This window comes from Panthera pardus, unplaced genomic scaffold, assembly GCF_024362965.1.
Source record: "Panthera pardus isolate Hobbes unplaced genomic scaffold, ASM2436296v1 HiC_scaffold_6, whole genome shotgun sequence".
In the NCBI taxonomy this organism is placed as follows: Eukaryota; Metazoa; Chordata; class Mammalia; order Carnivora; family Felidae; genus Panthera; species Panthera pardus.
The window spans coordinates 109,119,215-109,144,176 of NW_026526991.1; the positions used below are offsets into that span (position 1 = coordinate 109,119,215).

Here is a 24,962-nt window from a genome sequence, read left to right on the forward strand (position 1 = left end):
TATAGTTACTGAATAATTTATTAACTATCCCCCTACTATTGAACATTTAAGTTGGTTCTAATATTTCGTAATTATAATTAACACCATACTGATATTTTCAGAGACAAGTATTTGTGCAACCTATGACTATATTATTTCCATAAGAAAACATTCTGTAATGGGAATTACTCAATCTAGAGTCGTTAATAATTGAAGGCTCTCCACATAAACTGACAAGTATTTTTGCAGAAAAAAAAAAATGTACCAGTGTATTTCCCCATCAGTGTCTGTTTTAACCTTATACTTGCTGACACTCACCTTGAATATTCTGAAAAAATGTTCTCCAACGTAAAGTGTACTTGTTTTCAATTTGGGTTTCTGTGATCACCTATGAAGTTGGTGGGGTTATTCATGTTAACTGGCCACTTTTTTTTTTAAATTTCCTTTTTTGTAAGCTGTCAAGATCATTCCACTACTTTTTGTTTTACTTTAAAATTTATTGAGGAGACCAAAATTTATTTTTTAAGCTTCTAAGAATATCACTAACTGACTGCATCAGATTGTGTTCTGGGTACTTGGAGCACAGAAACTGCCATCCAGGCACGACACGGAGGTAGAGGGGTCAGTCCTAAACACAGCTGACTCAGCGTTGGATTCCAAATAGCTCAGTGGCTTACCTATGACTTCCTATGACAATAGACAAGAAATCTCTAGTCTTCCAAATGTCTCTCCAGACCTATTCCTTCAAAATGATTTTTGAAAAACATTATTCAGATAAATGTTAAAAGTCCTCATGAGCAAATGGCAATATATTCTCTTTCTCCTAACATATTCAAGAGCATCTAGGCTAATGAAGGAATTGTAACTTGGGTGAAAGGACTTCAGAATCAAATAATAATAATAATAATAATAATAATAATAATAATACTGTTTTCAAGCATACATTAACAGCCTTGATATGAAAAGCAGCAGATGTTATTGACTCTATTTCACAAATGAGAAAAATTCAGGTTCAGATACTGGATACCAGGATTTCTGACTAGTATAATGGTTTTGTGCCCTTTAGTTCTAACACGTTGCCTCTAGGGAAAAGGATGAAATTATCATTTAATTCGTTTAACAGTCATACTGTGTGACTGCTTTCTAATCTAATGTCAGATTTAGATTGACGTTTCATATGATTGGGTTTGGTGCAGTGACTAGTTTAGTCACTTTGATTGCTTGAAAAAGATAATGGTTCTTGCCTCCTCTGTGTGGAGTGTGACATAGGAAAAATATCCCTGGACTAAGTCAGAATAAGATTAGTTTAAAACCTGGATCCTTCATTTATTACAGTTCATTCATCTCTCAGAGCCTACATTTCCTCATCTATAAAATTAGGACAATTCAACCTACGTCACAGAGATGTTATTATAACCAAATGAAATATACAAAAGGATTATTTCAAATACAAAAATCCAAAACAAAAGACATTATTATCATGGTTACTCCCCTATCAATAATTTCATCTCAAGCATCTCATAATTTGCTTCTGCAGACTGAGTTAAAATCTTCAGGGCCCCAAGGTCACTATCTTCCAAATCTCCTGAGCCGACTGCAAGACTGGACATTATCATGACCTTAGGCCTCCATGAAAAATAGAGCCACACTGTAGGACAAATTCCACCTGAGGTTATATCCCCAAAATTAAGAAAACCAAGCTCAGAATTCACATACAGTACAGGTCCATAGGCCAGTTTAGTCAGTCATCTTGGACGAAGTGATTGCTGGGGGCAAAGGGCAGTCAGTGGAAAACTGCATCAGTCCCACGCTTTAGGCTTCAGAGACCTACTCAGTTCTGATACGTACTCAGAAAATGGTGAGGTCTCACCAAAGATGGGCTAGACCCAAACCAGAAGTACGTTTGGATCAAAGGGTTTGCTCAACTGCTTTTGCCACATAGCTTGGAATAAAGAAATACTATTTTCTTGACCAAGCAAGCAAAACAGATTTGTGACTGTTGGCCCTGTACTTGTAGGAGCCTAGAGCTAATACAGCAAAGCATGTGACAAGCCTAAAACCTTTGAAGACCAAGAGGTGGTGGGTTCTGCCAGCGCTGAGGAGCTCCCACCTGCTCCCCACCCTTTCCTTTAATGCCCCCGTAGGGGATTCTGGCTGGGGGGCGGGAGGGGAGACAGAGGTCAGCTGCAGAGGTGTGTGTGTCGGAGGGGGCGGGGGGGGGGGATGGCTAGCAAACTCTAAATTCAATACCACAGCTGTTGGCATTTAGGGGAAAGATGGGAAAATTCAAATTGTCAAAACAGAAATCGTGCCTATGAAAAGAATGAGCACAGAATGCTCCCACTTTTACACTTCAACTTTCCATTCAGAACAGCACTCACCCCTCCATGCACTCCTCAACTAGAATTTGTAAATACATGTGTTCATTTTGGCAGCCCACAACTTGAAGAAGGGGTTTCTCTTAAAACTTAGGTTAGAAATCGATGTTTAGAATTCAAAGGATTTTCTCAAAGAAACAAGGTCATACTTGGTTTTCAGCCCAAAGATACTCACTGTGTCCATAATGAAGCTCAACTGTATTAATGGTTTTGGTATTTTTAATGTCTGGGGGGAAGGGACCAAGAAGAGGCCTTGGATTTAGGTAAAGCAGAAAAAGCAGAAAAGGGAAAATAGGGGTTTCATTTTGATAGGTGCAGGATAAGTTTAAGGCACAATTTTAGAACAGGAGGGCATTCAGATTTAGCTTCTTCCTACCCTGCTTTTTTGACTCTTCTCTCCCTTCCGAGTATCCCTTTCTCCTTACACCTTCAAAGACCCTGGCTGGAACTCACCCAGGCCTGCTAACACCCTGAAATATTTTTTTACTTTTTACCTCCTTGATTATAACCCAGCCAAGAGTGAGATGGAGGCATTTATAGGGAAGATTCTGATCGACCTACTTCAGTTAGGGACCACCCTGCTCTGAGGTCCAAAATACAAACTTTGTTGTTGTTTTTAAAAAAAAATTTTTTTTTAATGTTTATTTATTTTTGAGACAGAGAGAGACAGAGCATGAACAGGGGAGGGTCAGAGAGAGAGGGAGACACAGAATCCGAAACAGGCTCCAGGCTCTGAGCTGTCAGCACAGAGCCCAACGCGGGGTTCGAACTCACGGACCATGAGATCATGACCTGAGCCAAAGTCGGACGCTTAACCGACTGAGCCACCCAGGCGCCCCCAAAATACAAACTTTGAAAAAAAAGGGGGGGCACTTTTTAAAATAAATGAACTACTGACTGAAGAACTTTCACATTTAGCTAGTGCAAAGGAAATGTCATTTGGATCAGGGAAGTCATAGTATTCACACTGAATGTTTTGTTTCAACAGTCCACTATTTAACTGGGCCAGCTTTTCAGCTCTTTTTCCTCCATTTATTAGTCTATAATTTAGAAGTTTCAAGGAACTTTGGTGGGGGGACAGGAGAGGAACTGTTTACTTACATCAGGAGTTCTCAACCTTGGCTACCTACTACAATCTCCTAGGGAGGGTATTAAAAATCCAGATACCAGAACTGTATGGCGAGACATTAAACTGCTGATATCAACATGTTTTTCAGCTCCCAGGTGACTCCAGGATGTAACCAGGGGTTGGAACCACTGATTTGCACAGCAGCACATTTGTAACTTGGGTGACACTGACATATCAAAGTGCTACCCAGTTTTCCCACTAGGCTCCTAACTGTCTATGTCACAAGCAGTGGCAATTTTAAGTTACCCAAGGGTAAAGTGTTGAGCAACTGAGTCGGATCCATTTGTAAATTCCAAGAGCTCTTGTTGGCCCTGAAAGTAAAGGTGCCCTCTGCTCCACTTGGCCTCCCTTCCTGTCGAAGAGGATCCCAGGATTAAAGAGAAGTTAGCAGCTTCTGTTCTGGGCTCTCTGGAACTTGTGCAGATGCCAAGAGCCACATGGTACATAGATCTTCAGGGCTTTCCACTCCTCTCCACAACCACGAGTGATTTACTCCAGAAAATACTTCCAAGAGATACTGTACTTCCTATGTCTTGGCAGTAAGCCGTGGCACAAAGGCAGGAAGTGGCTTAGTGAAGGCCACACACTGTGGAGCTCTGACACGCATACCTCTTCCCAGCTGCAATCATGGACTGTGAGTTTATGCCCACTTGTCATTTATCAGGCTCTTAAAAGCCAAGGTAATAAGGGAAGAAGCTACATTTCTACTTAGATCTTAGAAAACATGCAACCTTTCAGGAGAGAAGGCAGCTTGCCTTGAAGTGGTTCTATCTTCCACCTCTCCCTCCCAGCTGGAGTGGATGCTGTCCACAGAAGACTGCTACAGTCAACACTACCTGACTGAGGCTGTGATTTATTGTCACATATTGATCACACTCAGAGTAGGGCTTCTAAGTCTGAAAATGTAAGCCACTGAAATAATACTTCTTATTTAGGAATTAAAACACATCATACACTAAACTGGACTGTTGTTAAATGTGTAATTTCTGAAGCACATATAGAAATAAAATATCCCAGGTTTTTGGCAGTTGAACTGATGACCACAGACCTCAGCACATCCGGTTTTCTGTGATCTCTGTCAAAGGTCTTGATTATCACAATGCTAATGGAAACATAAAAGAAAAAACAGTGTTCCTTTCCTCTTATCTTCCATTTTAAAATTAGGAAACTGAACCCCAAAAGGGAAAGGATTTTATCCAAAGACTCCCCTTCCTCCCTTAAACCCCACTTTAAAACAAGGCTACAAAGAGAAGGGTTTTACTAAACCCTCCCTGTTGGTGAGAGACTCAATATCAGAACTCAGATCTCTCGACTCTGGGCAAATACACTTTCACTATCAGGCCTGCTTTCTACTGTAGCCTCAAGTCTTAAAGGGGACCACAGAAGCCCCGCTTTATTTCAAAGGTAAAATATTAGCAGAGTTACTCCAGGATGGCTTTAATAAAAAGTGGGAAGGTAGGAGGTATACACAGAAATCAAATACATGCTTTCACCTATATTTGAAATAATTTTTAAATTTGCTCTTTTATGTAAATGGTAATGTGCACAAATATTTTGAACACCCCACATTTTAACTACCAAAGTTACTTTTTAAACAGATTTCCTCAATAGTCAATGGCTTTCTCCAGCCCAATCTTACCACCCTCAGATCCCACAACCAACCAGTTAGCTATCAGGTTAAGTAGAAAAAGCATTCAGTTAAGCAAAACTGTGTATACCCACCATTTAATTGTATACTTGAGGTTTGGTTGACTGACTGTGCTATCATCTAGGAAAATAGTGGAGCAGGAGCTGTATTTCCTCGCTATTTGTCCTGGAGGATGCTAGAAAACAATGGCAACAAAGAAGGAAAATTAAATGGAGCTCAAAATTCTTCCAAGAAACATCATCACCTTAAACTTGATAGCAGACCACAGAAAAAAAAGTCTTAGCAATAAACATTAATACTACCAGCAAGAACAGTACAAAAATACTTTCTTCCTACAATGAAACTCCTTGTTCTTCCACATGTACAAGTCACCAAAAGCACTGTTAGCCGCCTTCAGTGGGAGTACAGTATTCTCTTGCAATCAAGCATCAAAGAGTGTGTTAGAGAGTCCATAAACATCACCTGCCCTGGGGCCTGTGTAAAAAAAGAAACACACTAATCTTTACATCAGTGAAAGCCTCTAATTAAGGCAACATCCCGGTTTTATGCATCAAGATCAAGGCAAGAGACAATTGTACCCATTTTCTCTATTCTTGAGGTACAGCTGATTTGGAGGCCATGGAAAATGCAACCAATGTAAATTTAGATCTTCTGGTTAATCTGCTTGAATATCAGGAAATAAAGTTATAAAGAATAAAGTATTCTTTTTTTAGGGGCAAAAGATATTTTAAAGGGGACGGTTTCTGATACTTTGGAATATACAACCAATTGATGACCTTCAGGTGGTTCCTATTCAGTCTTATGACTGATTCTTTCACAAATGTATAAAATATGAGCTCTTTGAAGCACTTCAGAATGAGAACTACTTCTGAAAGGTATTAGTAAAGAAAACAGATTTTTATCATATACTGATGACATCTAATTGAATACTAGGTAGATTTTTGGCAATATGATTAGTAGACATTACTCCAGATAATTCTTGTTCAAAAGCAAGTAAGGGGAACAAAAAATCAAATCACCCAAACAAGTTCCCATTTGCCTGGTGCTATGTTGACAGTCCAAGTGGCATTTCCAGCAACCAATACAAATAATCCCTCAGGGATAATAAAATTGTCTGCCTCAACTGCCAAACTGCAACAAAGTCCTCAGTGACCACACTTTACAAGGAGGCTTAAAGGTAATCAGAAACCAAATGCTCTATTCCACACTTTAAAATTTACTTCTTTTAATAAGGTTTTCTTTGCAATAAAATTATGAAAATATGCAATAGCCTAAGAAATACAAAAACGATGATATAAATAGAATCTCCCCTCTAAACTATAAATGGTAATAGTCACTATTTGAAGTATCCAGTTCCCTCAATCACAGCTAGAGGGCACCGCACTACTGAAACATTATAAGCCTCCCTAGCACTGGTTTTATATAAATAGCATGTGGGTCAGAAGGAAATAACCAAAGTCAGGAAATTCAGTTCTTGGGCTTTCCTTCTTAAGTTCACACTGTTCTGTGCCTGTGTAAGGAAATGGCACAAAGAAAACTTGCAAAGATCAAGTTACAATTAGAATGTCAATTTTAAAATGGCATTTTCACATCCAACAAGTTAATCACAACATTCTCATTAAGACAATCCAAAGGCACTAAAAATTCTTTTTCTCTTCTTAAGCTCTTATAGCAATCACATTTAAGTCACACAAGACACACTATTAAACTCAGAACGTAATATAGCTATTTACGGTCTTGTGAAATTTTCCTCATGGGTGCAAAATCTACCACAAACAATAATCTCAACAGATATTATGTTTAACACCAAAATTCAGTAATTAATTGATGTATTAATGAATTTTCAGAGATAACAGGGTAATTTTAGGTATAATTCCAAACATGAAGCAAAAGGACAATAATAACTTATTTTTTGAGTAGTTTCAACTATTCCCTCTGACATAAATTTCACAAGATTAAAATGTGAGGGGAATTGCATGAGCATCAGAGTCGATGAGAGGAGATGAGAGATGCACTCAGGTGAACACAATCTCCCTCATAGTCTAAGAAACCCCTTTCCACGAGCCCACGGGCAGGCACACACAGTCTCTAACAGTCAGGGTTAACTCGAGACCAGCACCACAGAGCACAGCCTCCTAGCACTCAGGGTTGGTGTGCCAAAGTCCTCAATTTGCCAGGGGAACATCAACCAAGCGTTCAAACTACATCACGATTTCCAAATTGAAAATAAATCCTAGGTATTAAGTTATAAAGATTTTTAGTTGCAGGGTGCCTCATCACTCTAAAATATCATTTGGGTGTTAAGTCACTTGTTGACTGTCAGGACTACAAGATTCAGAAAATGCAAACTTCTCTGGATCTGAAATTCACATCACTAAAAAGCTGAAATAATTAGAAGCCTGTAGAAGAAAAGCTCTTGACTCTGGGGTTGCTTTCCTGCTCTGGTTTCTGTTTTGAACTGTTCTGTGTAGCAGAGGGAAGAGACCAGCCCGGGCATCACCACCTTCTGACATGCAGCACCACTACTGTGTGCGTCCTGCAACACGGACAGTTTGACCTCTGCAATGCCTCTGAAGCATCGGAGACCCATGGACATTCACAGAAAACTGTGTTCTAATTTGTTAAATATTTTTCATAAGCACAGAGTGCAGTCGTAGTATTACATAACATAATATAAAGTTAACATTAATTTATTTGTCCCATGATTCTAAAAAGTCAGTATGCTTGTAGACGTGTATGTTTGGCACATATAAGCTCTTCCCCTTAGGTTCTAGTCCTGCCTCATAAATCCTACGGCCATGGTGCACTGGAGAGCAGCAGGTGAAAGGACAGGTAGGTGCTAGGGTCACAACCCCAGGTGTGACCCTGACATGGCCATACTAACTCTGTGAGCCAGGCAAGTTGCTTAGCCTCCCTCTCTGTGCCTCCTTGTCCCTGTCTGTAAAACAGAGATGAAGATAGCAGACGCTACCTTACAGGTCATTATGAGGAGTAGATGAGTTAGTATTTGTAAAGTGCTTAGAGCAGGGCCAGCACATAGTACTCGTTAAATAAAAAGTACATTAAACATGTCAAAGAAAGCGATAGGAATGCTTTTTATGCTAATGTCTGTTAACATATTAGAATACTAGAAGTATATAGAAGAAAATGACAAATACAGTGTTTTACTAGAGAAGGAAGGGCATAGCATTATAGTTAGCTGGCTTAGAAAGACAGTACCAAGAATGACAGCTGTCTTGGTGAGAGATCAGATATTATAATGCCAACCATAAACTGCTTGGAAGGGGAGCAGAGAACAGTCCAGTTAGCAAGAAGCCGATTATGGATTTTAAGGAAATAAGTTTTAAACTAATGTTCAAAGTATTTTGAGAAATAAAAGTTACTGTCTTTGAAATAGTGTGTATTTTACAAATTAAGTACTAAATATGCAGAATAAAAGTTTAGAATGGAAAGAAGAACATCTAGTCCACCTATTCACACCAATAACCTATTACTTCTACCAAGATCCACTAACACACAATTGCTGGACTGTATATTTAAGAGGATTTTATTGAAGACTTATCATGTGTGCCAAATAATGAGATTATCCTTTTCCGTAACTCCAATCAGATGTCTGTCAGATACAAAGATATATACACACACGTGCACGTGCACACACACACAATCTAAATGCAGGACAAAGAGAAATGGGGGTCCAGAGATAAGATCTCCACTGGACCCTCCACAACGACCAGAAATTCTTCTCCCAACTATTTCAACCCCCCCTCACCACCTTCTCAGATCCTCTGTCTGCTGCCTCACCCTGAGCTCCTGTCCGCAGGCAGCACGCATCTCAGAAAACTGAGAGGCCATCAGGCAAACACCCACTCACCTTACTGCTTCTTCTTCCCTGGAAAATGAACCTATAGTACTGCCTCACTCACCTCCAGTGAAAGACCTAATACCCTCCAGGCTGGGGCTAGTGAATGACTCAGCTTCTTCAACTTTTCTAAAAGTTGGCTCACACTCCGCACATAATACCCATTCACAAAGAACTCCAAGCTCTACCACAATGAGTACTTTCCATCCCAAGCTCCCTCCTAGCCTCCTTTTATCCTTCTGGCTACTCAGTCCCCTTTTGTGGACTCAGCTTCTCTCAATTCAGTGGAAGGTGACTGTCTTTTAGCCTCCCTGTGTTCTTTCCCCCCAAGGGGGTCCTGCTCTATTCCTGTTAGTTCAACTTCCTCCTGCTCTCCTTTGAGCCCCACATCTCTCCTCTCTGGCCCAGCCTCTCTCCTGAGCTTTCCACATAAATGTTCCTCGTAGGCACCTCAAATGGCAAATTAATCTCTTCTTCCAGTCAATTATGATGACTTAAAACCAGAAATCTACAAAATATTCAGGAATATTTTGTCTTTCCTTTGGTATCTTTGCAAAAAGTACTATTGATTCTACTTCCAAACTATATTTCAAAAGAATTTTCCTCTACATCTTTCCAGCCATTAACCGGCGTATGAATGGCTTCCATTATTTCTCACCTTTATTACTGCAAAAACCATCCTGCCTCTAGGTTCATTTCTCTCCAAACCAGTATTCCTCTGATGCTACTGTGATCTTTTTACAAAGCAAATCAGATCATGTCACCTCCTTGCTTAAATGATTCAGAGGTTCTCCACTGCAGGAAGAGGACATTTATCATCTCTTCATCTTCCCAGGTCACCACTCACTTCTTCCTTGCATGTACACTACACTTAGGCATAATTAAACGATGACAGTAACAACAACAACTTTTATTTAATGGCCATGAAATAAAAGCCAACAGTATTCTGGATACTTTACATGTATTCATTTACAGCTCACAAACCCCTAGCAAGACAGGCAGAATTCTCATTTTACAGATAAATCAAAGGAGGTCAGAGAAATTAAGTCATGTTTCCAAGGTCAAATCTAAGATACCAGAATTCAAAGCCACATTTAGAGCCACATCTGACTCCAAAGTCCATGCGTTCCTACCAAGAGCAGAAAGGAGAGTGCCATTTATTAACAACTTGGCAAACAGGAGCTCATGGCAAGGGCTCATGGCACTGGACAGTGAAATAATAACATGTTCAGGACATACTGTGGTGTAGCAGTGGTTGGCAGAAAGGGGCCAAAGTCCTGGCTCTCCTGCAGTCCTGCTAGGAATTAGCTTGATGTGGATGAGACACTCCAGGACAGGTGAAGCAAGATTATTGTCGGAGTTTGAAAGCCTAGAGTTCAGGATGTAGCTCTGCCACTGATTGGCTGTGTAAACTTGGGCAAGTTGGTTACATAGGATGATGACTCGCTGGGGACAGTCCTAGTTTGCCCCTGTTGTCCCCGAGTAACCAATAAAAGCACCCCCTTTCACATTCAGTAGAGTCCCAGTTTGGGCAATAAGTTATAAGGTCACCATATGCTTCAATGTCTTCATCTGTGAAATACGGGGAGCAGAACCCACCCCTCATCATGGTACTGTGAGGGCTCTACCAGGACAATATGCAGAATGCTTAGCACATGGACATGATCAATGAATATTATGAAGTCATGTAATAACACTTCCTTAATCTCTGTGCTTTAACTTCCCATTTTCAGTGGCTGGACAAAACTGACCTTCTTAGGATTTTGTTAAGGGTCAAAAAAAAAAAAAAAGCATTAAAAAATATGAGGTAGTATTAGCAGGGGAAAAAAGTTGGAAAAGTTTGGAAAAAAAAATGATATAAAAATGAAAGTTCCCTCATTTTTTTTTAATCCTAAGGAGAGCAAACCATGACCTTGATTGAGAAGGTTAGATTCTCAAAGCACAGAGAAATGAAATTTGCACCATTACTCCTTTATTAAGAATTAACTGAAGGCCTAATGTGTGCAAACATGTGTAGGAAGAGCACAGGAGCACTGGACAAAGAGACAGGTGGCCACTGCCACCACCTGCCACCACCTGAACACTCACGGTGTGCAGATAGTCTGACAAAATCATGAAGGCAGAGTGTGATAGTTTCCTCACTGGGTTAAGAAAGTATCATTACCCAAGTCACAGCCAATACAGAGTGGATACAAGGACATTCTGTACAATTCCCAAGTTCATATAAACTCAGGGCACTTATCCAAGAGCACAGAAGCACTCACAGCCAAGAACAGGGCTGCGACAGAGAACTCCACCAGCCCTTCCAATACCACCACAGGCCTCAGACACAATGACAAAAGAAGAAAACAAACAAAACAAAGACTCCTCATTTCTGATCTCAAGGTAGTAACAAACTAATATTCCATGGGGGAAAAAAAAGGGGAGACTGAACAGCTTTTGGCAGGATCAATTTTTATAGCAGGGAAAGACGATAAGTTCTGAAAGACTAAAAGATGAGAAGAAAAAGCAAACAACCATGGAATTAAGAACAGAAGCAGACAAAATCATTAATTTATGAAAGCAGAAAATAAACCAACATTGGATCTCAAGAACAAAAACTGGGCAAATGCCAACACTGAGGTCAAATTTTGCTCTATTGTGAGTCATGCATGCTGTCACCACAAAATAATTACATTCATAATGTACTTTACTCCCAGGTCAAATCTCAGCTTTATTATGGCTCAGCGTACTGACTCTACAATGGGAAGTACTTTTTCTCATTAAAGTTCTGGCGCTGTGAGGCAAAATGCAGAACTATAATCCTTTAGGCTTGGCATCATCTGACGTAGAGGGGTTCCCTGACAGCACTGAGGGCCATGCAGGGGCCCCTTGCTCCCTCAGGAGGCTTCTGCACACCAACAAGCACAGGGTTTACTTACTGCTGCAGCCACAAAAAAAACAGAGGTTCATTTTCCAACTAATATTTTTCTGTTACTTAATTTCTTAAATGCAATGGCATATATAGTCCAGGCTGTACTTTTTGGGGCAGGGTGGGGTGGGAAACAAGCATATTCCAGAATATTGGGGGTAAGTAGGGTGGATGTTCATCCAATGTAGGTCTTAAAATGTAAGAATATACATTTACCTCAGAATGTAAGAAATTCAAGTTTCTTTCCTGTTTGGTTTGAGCTTGCTCTTCTACATAATTAGAAAACTGTCGCAGAAGTGCAAATATGCACAACGCAACTGTTTAAGGGTCCACACATATCCTATCTCCATTGCCATTCATAACTATCTTGGGAAACAATTCTGGGAGACAAGCGATATCATTCCTCTTTATGGGTGACAGAAGCAAAGCATTTCCCCAAGTCAGACAGGAACTAGGCATCACAAAGCATATCAGAACAATCAGAATTCAGGCCACTTGACTCCTAATAAAGTCTTCTTGCTACACCAAGTTGTTCTTAAGCAACATCCCTTCAGAATTCTCAATGAAAGCAGCTATACTGCTAAAAACATTTCTGGCTTCAGAAGGTCATTTCTTCTTTTAGGAAAAATTTAAAAAATAAAAGTTGTAACCTGAAGAAACAAATAGCTTATTGTTGATCAGAGTTTAAAACTGAATCCATAAGGCCACAAATACAACATTAAAAATCAAAGACCAGCTACTCTGAAATGTTTGGCAATTCCTCAAAATGTTAAATATAGAATGACCATATATCCCAGCAATTCTACTCCTAGGTATATGCCCAAGAGAAATGAAAATACATGTCCACACAAAAACTTGTACAAGAATGTTCATAGGAGCACTGATGGTAATAGCCAAAAGGTGGAAACAACCCACATGTCCATCACCTGGTGATTAGATACATAAAATGTGGCCTATCCACACAATGGAACAGTATTTGGCCATGAAAAGGAGTGGAGTTCCAATACACACTCCAATATGGATGCACCCTAAAAACATGCTAAGTGAAAGAAGTCTGTCATGAAAGGCCACATATTGTATGATTAGATTTATACGAAATGTCCATAACAGACTAATCTGTAGAAGCAGCAAGCAGAATAGTGGCTTCCAGGAGCTGGGGGGAGATGAGGAACAGAGAGTGACTGCCAATGAGTGCAAGGGTTCTTTTGGGGTAAATAAGTATGTTCAGAAATTGACTGTGGTAATGGTTGCACAACTCTATGAATATACTAAAAGCCATTAAATTGTATACTTTAAAATGGTGAATTTTATGACATGTAAAGTATACTCAATAAATCTGTTTTTTAAATTAATAATTATTAAATAAATAAATTTTCACAAAAGGAAAAAATAGTCAAAAACCAAAAGCAAGAAAAAAACCTGATAGGATGGACTAGAACTGGAAATTAAGGCATTAGTACAAATTAATGATTTCTAAAATGTCTCTTTCCTAGATATGTCTGCTGAGTGGGCCAGCTAGAAATGCTGACAGCAGCAATGAGAACACATGAAGTCTAGATCCGGGTGTCTAATACTGCTTGCGGCTGAAAAAACAAATCAGGGCTCCCTGGAGAAATGGCTACTTCCAGGGTGGACCCAGGGAAAGACAAAATGAGCTTAGAATATCTTACTGTGCCAAAAATTTGGCAAGAGGGTGCCAGAAAGAAAGAAAGAGACAGAGAAAGAGAGAAAGAAATGATAGGGGCATGCCATAAGAACACAGAGCCAGTTTGGAAAGATTGCCACTAGACAAATCTAGGGAAATGTGAGCATCAAAATAATTAAAGACAGGAATGGCTATAAATCACTGAAAAAAACCCAGAAATCCAGAAGTCCATATTAAAGATGGATGGATGGCAGAATGGGTGGACGGGAAGAGAGCCCTCTCCCCTGAGAGCAGAATGACAACTGCCAAATGGGGAGGAGGCAGTGGGGCTGGAAAATTAGCATTTTCCAACCAAAATATAAGGATTGGTTCAAGCAAGAATGATCAATAGATGCTAAATCTGGGGATGGAGATAAGGAGAAGGATGTTTGCATGGCCCACAGACTGCTTAATAGTTGGCAGGGGAAAAGCAGTTAAATACATGGTAGAGAATCTGGACAGCATCTTGCAGGGTGATCAAAATCAACATCACCAATGAAGTCAGATGGATATTGTGTCTCTAGATTTGAAGCACTAAGAAGGACAAGGGAGGATTCCATGAAGTAGTCTGGCTGCAAATGGTTCACACAAATCCAAAATAAGAAACAGTCTGTTAAAAATAACATAAAATAAAATAAAATACCTGGCCTTGTATTCTTCAACAATGCCAATGCCATGAAAGACAAGAAAAGGCTGAGGATCTCTCCAGATTAAAGGACATTGAGGGGCATATCAACTGAATGCCATGTGTGATTCTGGATTGAAATCAGTACCGGAGAAAAACACGCTACATAGGACATTATCATGCGGCCACTTAACACAGTTGGACTATGGCTAGTTAATTAAAAAGAACTGTACCAATGTTAAATTCTTGATTTTGTTTTTTGTTTTCATAATTATTATTTTTTTTGAGAGAGAGAGAGAGAGAGAGTGTGCGCACGCACACACAAGCAGGGGAGTGGCAGAGGGAGAGGAAGAGAGAAAATCCCAAGCAGGCTCCAAGCCCAGTGTGGAGCCCAACTCAGGACTCGATCTCACGACCATGAGATCATGATCTGAGCCAAAATCAAGAATCAAACACTTAACTGACTGAGCCATCCAGGAGCTCCAAATTCTTGATTTTGATAACAACGCTGTAGTTATACAGAGAATACCCTTGGTATTAGGAAATACACAATATAGTATTAGGATGTAAAGGGAATAATGCAGACAATCTTACTCCCAAACATTCAGAAAAAATAATATTGGATAATGATCAGAGGATGGGTAGAAAGTGATAAAACACTGGCCTAAAACTGGTGAATCTGGGTTAAGAGTATATGGGAATTTATTGTATTATTATTACAACTTCTAGAAGTTTGAATTTTTTCAAAAAAAGTGTAGAAGTTATATGTGCTTATATGACTATATAACATATATAACTATAAAACACATATAACTTTATATAACACACATATATATAACAATGTTTATATAAAATATAAGAGCAGACTGTAACACACAGATGCTGGAGTGGGAACCTCTGCTTAAAAGGTAAGAGGAAAGACAATCTGCTTCTTGAAGGGCTTTTCTGGCAAAGTCCTTGCTCATTCTCAGACTTCATGTTTTTTCTTTGCTTTCTCTACTCCAGAAGTCCCTAAGCAAGGTGATGAAGTTGAAACAGGTTAAGAGAGCAAGGAAGTGAAAAATAAAGTGGCATAGTAAGAGGGTGCCTGTCTGGCTCACGTGAGCAACAGCTGTGCCCCCTCTACCCTTAGTGAATGACAACAAAGGAACTAGGAAGTCACAGACTGAAGTCCTATAAGAACAGCTCCTTCTGTCCATATAGCAATGTCTAAGCAATATGAAAACCAGGTAACCGTGGTCAAGAATTTGTGCTGGCTTATTCACAGATGAGATCCTAACAGTACATACAAAAGATCAGGGTTTCAAACACAGCAACTCCCACCGACAACATGCCATGAATTTTCTAGGACAAAGCCTAACACTGGTTCAGTGACCCCTTCACTTGTCTTAACAAGGATAATGTAGTTTTCAAAACGACCTAGGAAGGCACCAGGGAAGCAATTCCACCTGTCAGCTATATTTGTACAGAGCATTACATTTTACAAGCCTCACTTTACTTGTGCCACACAACTAGAGTAACAGAATGAAGAAAGGGAAGGGTGGGTAGGAAGAAACATGAAAGAAACAGGGCAAGAAAAGGTGCTCTATATACATAACCAAGACATTCAAAGACCTGACATCCTACACAAACTTCTCATTTGTCTCAACATTATCAGTATGCACACCATTATTATTTCTAGACACTCTAAAAGAAACCTGAGAGAATATAACAAACTGTGTCCACTACTTCAGCATTCTGTGTCAAGTGAACGAGTGTGTAAGAACCAGAGTATCTAAGGTTCCCTTGGTGAGCTGTAAAAATTCTGTACTCTTGTATTACTACAACTTTCCTATAAATTTGAAATTATTTCAAAATGTAAGTTGGATTCTTTAATCTTCCCGGACTTTTAGATTCTTACTGAGATTAAAATCGTAATGAGGCTTCTTTCATACTGTCCAAGCATATTGTGTTGATGTTAACATAACAGTTAGTCAATAAGTTTGTGTTATATTAAGAGCAAATTTCCCAAAGAAGCAAAACAAGATTTAGAATTTTTAAAATTTCAGTTCCTGAATCAAACTCACTTCATTCTTGGGCTTCTATGGGTTAACAGATGAAGAGTATAGCCAGAAGAGACACATTTTAGAAGGAATCTACTCTTATCCCAAAGATAAGATCTTCAAAGCTAGAAGGCAGAAAGCTAGAAGGCAGAAATCAATTCAGAATTCTACTACTTAAGAGGACTGTGAACTCTCTACAATAATATTCTCAAACAAAGTTGAATAGAATATATTCCACTCTGATCTTAACAATTATGAAAACAGTATATCCATACTCAAAATACCAGACTTTCATCAGTTTTGATACTGAACTTGGAAAATTAAACAGAATTTACCTATACTCTAATAGACAGTAACAGTAATAACATCAGCATATTTATACAGTGTTAAAATTAGTTTGAAAATCACCTTCCTTTCTATTATATCATCTGAGTCAGGCAGGCCAGGAATTATGACCCATTCTATGAGACGGAGACTTTTTCAAGGTCCCCAAGTTATCAGGTGGTAGGTCTAGGACTTGAGCAAAATCCTTTTGGCTCCAAGTCCAGCTAAAAGTGTGCCTGTTGCTTAACTGATAAATAACACCCTTTAGTTATTTTATTCTCTCACCAAGTTCCTAGAACTATCACCTGTCTCATTATTAAGACAAATACTGTAACAGTTTTGCATGAGAGTAAGGTAGGCCAGCCACTCAACTTCCTGTTCATTCTTTTTGTATCTTTTTTTTTTTTTAAAGACTTCTTAGAATGATCAATTCACTTTAGGTATGCCATCACCAAGTAGCAAAAGGATGTCATAGAAAAATTAGACCAAAGTAAAAGGCATGAGTTTTCCCTAAGTTTCAAAAGTGATTCCAGACTCTAGATACTTGCAATGCTACTCACAATTTATAATCAGAGATTTTCACATTTTAATTAAAAGATTCATTAAAGTAGCTAACCTTAAAAAGCAAAGCCAAAACTTTAGCAAATGTTGAATAAGAGCTTTAAGTAAAGCTCTTTAGCCCACCCTCTTTTAATAACCTAAGTGTCTTTCATAATGTACTAAATTTTCCTACAACTGTTAATACTAATTACATCTAAAATATAGATGATGATTCTAATACTAATCTTTATAATTCACCCTAATTTAACTGTCAAAATACCAGAGAACTTTACCCTCAAATGGTTTCAAGCTTTAGAACTTATAATAATTCTTTTAAAAGCAGCTTCCTTTTACTTATTCCTTTATAACTGTCTTAACTCTTCTCAGGCAATTAAAGGCCCATCTCTTTTCCAGCCTGGGGTTCCATTCTCTAACTGTAGATCCTTTCCCTGTAGATTGTTCCCAAAGTCTACTCCTGTCACTTACTAAGGTACCAATAGCTAGGAGCCAGAAAAATCTTATTCTTCTCCACTTGATGGAAGTTATTTCCCCTGAAGTCATCATTATCCAGAAGGGGAGCTGACTACCCCCACCATTCTCAAATGGCTTACCTATAGCCACTGCTTTCATTTTTCCTGAACAGTAGCCTCTTTGTAGATTATCTTAGCAACATGTACTAAGTAGGTTCTTCAGAAACTCGAAGGAGAAATTAAAGAAACAATATCCCTCACAATAAAGCAAATAAAAAACAAAGTGTTTTATAAGCAAGGGCAAAGAATAACCATCATTTCACAGTTTAACAACAAATTAGATACCAAATTTTGGTTAGGGCCCGTATTCAGAAATGAGTCCTACAAACTATCCCATAAAAATTAAATTATCTCTAACTTCAGATAAAGAAGCTAAACCTCCATTCAAATGGGAACTGGCAAGAACTGGCAACATCCTCTGAGAAACAGTATATAGGGATGAGAGCTAAGAGGGGAGTTCTGGAGCCAGATCACCTGGGTCCCAATTCTCGTTCCACTGTTTATTTGGCTAACTGCTTTGTGCCTCACTTTCCTCATCTGTAAAATGTAAATGATAAATAGTACCTACCTAGCATGGTTACTGAGTAAACAGGTTAAACCAATTAGAACAGCCTGGCACAAACATGGCAAAATACTCAATAGACTGTACTGTTGATGATGACTCATCCTTTGTCTACTGCTCTAACTTATAACACCCAAGTGTCTCAAAATCTGAAAAGCACAGTTGGTTTATAAGCCTAAATGAATCTGCAGTAATTTCACTCAAATGACATTTCAGTTGGTTGGAATAGCACATTCCAATGGCTTTTCCCAGCACAGGCAGAGCCAATATGCTACTATGCAACTGGTCTATTCATGAACTGGAGGGTCATGCTGTTGCACAGTCATCTGTTATATAAGACAGCACAGAGATTTCTTTTATGCAGGAACAAGTACATGTGAGCAGATTTCAACAACTGTGTGATTTCACTCCTTGTGTCAGGATATGAGAGGTTTTATAGTAAGAGTCTGAGGGCTGAGCTGGGTTACAACACATAGCCCACCACTCTAATCCATATTCTGAGCCCAAGAGATATTTACTCAGTGTGTGCCATGTCTGTATACAACACAAAGTGTGATGTTAAGTGGGAGAAAATATAAAAACAGATCTGCAGATTAGCACTATGAGAGCACAACTCTGTCTTGCTAGCCACAATCAGAACAGGGTGGCATGTTCTTCCTCTTTCTTCAAAACACCTTAATACAGCTGCAATGTAAAGGTAGCGTGACTGCAGTATCAGTTCCTCTTTCCCTTGCAAGTCCCTTGGCAGACGTGCTAATGAGTCAGAAAGTATCCAAGAGCATCCAGCAGGCAAATAGATGAAAAGTAAGGATTTATAAAATTAGTTCAAATCACTCAAATTTCTATGTCTAGGTATATACCACTTTTTTAAAGAAAGGTATATATTTTCCTTGTGACATAACATTTAACTTCAGAGATGCTTTACATATTGATGCTTCAAAATTTGAGAAGGCCAGGGAAGAGGTCATGAATGCTTTAAGAATCTGAAAAAAAAACTACAGACCCCCTCTCTGACCCTTTGAACATTGTATATGCATATATACACTGACACTGCCTAAGAAGGAATTACTGACCTCCTAATGGCCAAGCATGGAGCCCCTTGAGAGCATGGGCCCAGCTTATGAATTTCTTTTCAACTGCATTTTTCCAGATTTCTAAAGGTCAAAGAAGGCAGTATTATAGCTATAAGTCTCTTTAACACAGCCTCAGTGCCATATACTTCATAATCGACAAATACATACAGACAGTCTAGAAATTTTGAGGAAAAACCCTTGTAAGGTCAAATACATCATTCCTTTTTTCAGTATGAGCATTTATAGCACACTTATTTTGGTAAATTTTACCTACTTCACCATTCCATACCTCATGGAGACAGTTTTCCTTCCTAAATGAAGAGACATCTATGTGGAGGGAGAGGAAAGTGGCAGGTCTCCACACTCCTGCAGGGTACAAGCTGGGGTATCATGAGGTGGGGAGGTTAGTGGGAGGATGAGTGGAGCAGAGATGTAGCTAGCCAGTTGCATCTGCTGCTCAAGGAGGAACAACAAAGTAGCTCACAGGGACACTTTATGCCTGGCCAGCAGGGGATGGAGATACAGCTTGGGACGGCCAAAAGTCTAGAGCTGAATTTTTGTAATCCTTTTAAAACTAAAGAGTTATCAAGTTTATTCTTCTGTGAGCAAAAGAACACATAAACTCTACTAGAGGATCTATAAATAACAATTGAGGAGAGGAAAGAGTGTGTGGAGGCAGATAGCCTCTTTGAAATAATTCTGTGTTTATTCAAATAGAAGTGAGTTACAGACAAAAAAATAGTAATTTGGGAGTTGGGGTAGAAGAAGGAGAGAATGAGGAATTTAAAAGAAGCGGCTTTCATTTGTACCTGCATAGTATGTGCTATGGTGTTGTTCACACACATCTTCCCATGAACAACTGCAGTTTGGGGCTTCTGAAAAAACCCTTGGGGCAATGGAAATATCAAGCCATGCTTGTCCAATTACAAACCAAAGTGAGTACATCATAACATTCTTCACATTCTTCCGCGTACTGATAAAATACATGAACCATCTGCACCTATTACAGACATGGTTATTTAAGCTCTTTACACAGTATAATCATTATGAAGAACACAAGGAGACAGCTTCACTTACATGGTTAATGAAGAGACTCTTGCGTTTTTCTCTCACTGTGAAGACAAAAGATGCAACAGAAATGTTACATGCCTGCATGCCAACCCCTTGCAGGTCGTTGAGAGGACTGGGCCTCTTGTGTCACAGTCCCATCCTTCCATCAACCAACATACCTAGTTGCTCAATTCCTATTTATAAGACTATGTGACCTGCACAAATGCAGATCTGAACTTGGCTAACAGAGCAAACCATACACCCACTTAAGGTATAGCACCCTAACAAAACAACTGCAGCTATGATTAACTGAATGGTGACAGCTTTCCAGTAACTAAACAATATATTAATTAGTAAATTTCTCACAAAACCTATATGCATCCATTAATTTAAGATGATTAATCAATAATAAGAATACTTGTTTCTAACCCACCAGACCCATTAAGGTCCCTAAAATCTAGGTGAAATATTTAACAATACCCATAACATAGCATTAAGACCAGGGAAAGATAATGTACATCAATGGTGCTCTTTATCACCGAACCCAATTACTCTCCGTGCTGGGTGCTAATGAATAAAAACCAGGCTTTTCACTAGGCGGCCTCCTGGAGCATCCTGCAGCACCCTCTCCCTCAGAAAGGCTGGTAAAAGTCACAATAAAAAAACATTGCCCTGGAGTGCCTGGGTGGCTCAGTAGGTTAAGCGTCCGACTTCGGCTCAGGTCATGATCTCCCAGTTCATGGGTTCAAGCCTCACGTTGGGCTCTGTGCTGACAGCTCAGAGCCTGGAGCCTGCTTTGGATTCTGTGTCTTCCTCTCTCTCTGACCCTTCCCCACTCGCTGTCTCTCTCTCTCTCAAAAATAAATAAACATTAAAAAAACAACCACCAAGAAAAAAAACAAAAAACACTGCCCTGTCTAAAAGATCATTTCTCCTATTGCTGTCTATGCAGCATGGCCTATACTGAATGGCTCAGCCTTCCTTACACCAGTGTTAGTGTTCCCCAAAGTAGGGGTCCTCAGCCCCAAAGATATAGAAGGGTGACAGGGAGCTCAGAGGATTATTAAAACTATTTAGTATAATTGAGTTTTGCCTCTTCTTTCCTGAAGACTTACTTCTGAGAGTACATAATAGTCAGCTGACACATTTATTGAGTAGGTCACTGCAGAGGATATGAAGAATGGGCCTCCTTCAAGGAGATGACATCCTTGGTCCCTGGGAATCAATAATGCTATCTCAGGGTATCCTGAAATAATAGCATACAAATCCACCTCATCTGAGGTGGACTTTTTTCTTGGCAGGCCATGACCCAAATGCAGATTCACTAGTTTTCAAAAGCCCTTCAGCTGCTCTGACTGAGGGGCCTGTGAAATGTTTTCCTATGTTTACATTCTGTTTTCAATTCACAAGGAAACATTTGTTTTCCTGAGAAGTCCTAATATCCCTGGAATGACTGCTGTCCCTCTTCCTATGTCAAAGATATTTGAGATACAAAGCAAAAACCAGCCTGAGGATGCTGCTGGGAGAAGGTGCCTACGCTTGGCATCAGAGGAATTCATCTGCAGGCCACTGACATGCACAGCACACAGACTGTGAATCACCCTGGCCATGCTGGAGACCAGACACACACACAGGGAGCTCAAGTGCATATACAACAGTGTCTGCTATTCACAGTGTGGAGGCTGCAGGGTTTCTTCTGACCTAATTCCAAAGAAGCATCATCCACATGTGAACCATAACAAAAGAAAAGTCAGGATCTAACAGGAAGCACTGGGTTTGAACTTCCTGGCATACATACTTTGCGTGCATGTGTGTGTGCACATGTGCATGTCAGTACGAAATTATTATGCATCTAGTCAGAGCTGCTTTACCACATAGGGGTAGGATGACATTTCTGTGGTGGTTTCCATTGGCTGAAGGGATCTGGAAACACTTTCTATACAGGCAGTAGACCTGATGGGCTTTCCAGCAAATTCCTTGGGTGACATTTAGTCCTTCCAAGGGCATCCAGAAATAGGTTTGTGCAGAGGCTCTGTGTCTCCCAATTATGGGAACTGCCTCCAAGGTCACCTTAATGCCCTGTATCACCCAGCCTCCAGCAGATAAAAGATATCCATGCTTCAAGGAATATTAGAGCTTCTTTATGGATGCTACTGGAAAAATTAAGAATTAATCAAAAACAGAGGAGAATCTTCAATAGTATGGGCTGAAAGTTTTAACAAGAAAGTTTGTAACCAAAAAATAAAACAAAACCACACTAAACAAGTAGGAATACTGTAAAAGTATATACTCTTCTTGTACATCTTCTACAAATATAAATCTGAGGGAAGAATCAGGAGATTTCCATGAAGCCCAACTGGTTCAAATTAGAATAGTAAAAACCAAACTTCATGAACAATTGTAAAATACCCAAGGATAAAGTATCCAAATCTATTACAGAATTATCTTAGGCCCTCACTGTTATTATACAAATAAATACCTACATATTACCCTATTTCCCTCAGAGCAACTGGGCCTGCTGAATCTGATCCAAAATCTGGGTTCACAGGGCCTGAATCATTATTTTGTATTTTGTATTATTTTGTGATGCCACCGCTAAGAGGGCCTTTGCAAAATCAAGTCTACATTGTATCTGAGAGGCTTTTCCACACATGCATACCTATGACTGAGTTCGTGATGGAGTGTCTCCTGAATTCCCAAACCAACTGTCAGTCCCTACACAAACAAAAATAACTCCCAATACCCATGCTTGTACTAGGTGACCCTGGCCATAACTGCTTGGAACCAGGTAGGTACCCATTCCTAGCTGGGCTAATTCTCTCTCCTGGGAACCTGCTGCTGCTAGCCATCACTGCCAGCACCTTATCTGACGGTATGGGGTGGGCGGGATGAAGTGCATCTCCTGTGCAGAAAAGAGTGAACACAGAAGGTCTGACTGCCATCTCTAAAATGGCTTGTTTGCAAGAGAGGTGCCTGGGAATATGGATTTGGGGATGGTTCCTACCATTCCATAACTGTTAAAAGTGTCTCACTACACAAACAATATGGCTTATGCTGTATGCCTGCTTTCCTCCTGGGAGTCTAGAATTTTGTACATACTAGGCAGAGGCTGCCTACTTAGCCAGTCCTCAGTAAAAATCCTGGGCATTGGATCTCTAAGGACTTTCCCTGGCCAGCAAGTCACGAGTTGTCACTGGGAAAACCTAGTGCATCCTGCAGAACTCTATTTGGAGCCTGTCCCTGGTTTCCTCTGGACTTTGCCCATGCACCTTTTCCTTGTGCTGATTTTGCTTTGTATATGTTCTTTGTAATAAGCCATAGCCATGTGTATGACTATACTTTGAGAGCTATGACTCCTCCTACTGAATAAGCAAAACTTTTGGGGGGTGGTGGTTAGTCTTGATCTCCAACACAGCTGCCATGCAGAGATGAATGGAAGCCAGGAGAGTGATGAGGGGAAGGTAGGTGCTTCCTTAGTTCCTAATGGATTTTAGTCCTTACTTCCAATGACTTGTAAGGTTTCTCGGATACCCTGGTGCCCTTACAATTAATTATTCCTTTTCCCCTAAGCTAGCAGGAGCAGGATTAAGATACTACCATAGAAGAAAAAATACTAAAAATAAGTGGAACCTCTTACAATGGTATCACCAAAAAAAGATGAATTATATTACCGAAATCCAAATCTGTCTTTAAAATAAATCTGAAACCACTGAGGCCATTACTCAGCTCTGAAATTGAAATGGCTTTTACACATTTTGTTTTGTGTAATGGGATAAGCAATATGCCAATTCATTTCTGATATTAGCTTTAATCATCTTTAAACTTGAATATTTTTGGTTACTAATAACCTATCAATCAAAATCTCTGGAGTCCTCAGAGTTCTTACATAATTGAGAGACTAATAGTCATATTTTGCTTTGTTGGAAAAACAGGCAATAAATTGGTGTCAATTATAAATCTCACTTTCCTGGGAAAGAAATAATAGCTATCTGATCCCATCTATGATGGTTTAAGAGAATTTTTAAGTAGCTATTAAAATAGTCCATAATGACTTAAGTAGCAAACGTATTTGAGGTTTTAAAAATAAGCCCTCTAAAATCAGCAAAGACGCTACGGTTAGCATTAAAGGTCTTCTCCAGATAAAATGAGGAGAAAATGGCAGAGTCTGTAATCCGAGAGAGCCAAAACTTCACTTAGGTTGCTATGTGACATTCCCTTGTCACAATGTCACAGAAGAAAAATTCTACTTTTAAGAATACAATTTTCTATTTAAAAAAATTTTTTTAACGTTTATTTATTTTTGAGACAGAGAGAGACAGAGCATGAACGGGGGAGGGGCAGAGAGAGAGGGAGACACAGAACCGGAAGCAGGCTCCAGGCTCTGAGCCATCAGCCCAGAGCCCATCGCAGCGCTCGAACTGACGGACCGTGAGATCGTGACCTGAGCTGAAGATGGACGCTTAACCGACTGAGCCACCCAGGCGCCCCAAGAATACAATTTTCTAAAAAAAAAAAAAAAAAAAAAAAAAAAAGCCTAATTGCTGAGGATTTGTTAACAACCTAAATGCAATTTCAGCTAATCTCTTGTATAGATAGGCATTTAAAAAATTATCTTGGTTTTCCCTGTT

The 24,962-nt window shown here is 39.5% G+C and overlaps 1 protein-coding gene across 4 annotated transcripts in view; it reads right to left on the bottom strand.

The window, feature by feature from the left end:
- CCNY (cyclin Y) overlaps positions 1-24,962 on the bottom strand; it is a 315,204-nt gene that overhangs the window by 38,753 nt on the left and 251,489 nt on the right. For all 4 annotated transcript variants that reach the window (XM_053895290.1, XM_053895289.1, XM_053895288.1 and 1 more), the window contains 2 exons: positions 20,362-20,396; positions 5,209-5,309 (listed from right to left, as the gene is read on the bottom strand). In XM_053895290.1, coding sequence (XP_053751265.1) covers positions 5,209-5,309; positions 20,362-20,396 — 136 coding nt within the window. The remainder of the gene's footprint in view (positions 1-5,208; positions 5,310-20,361; positions 20,397-24,962) is intronic.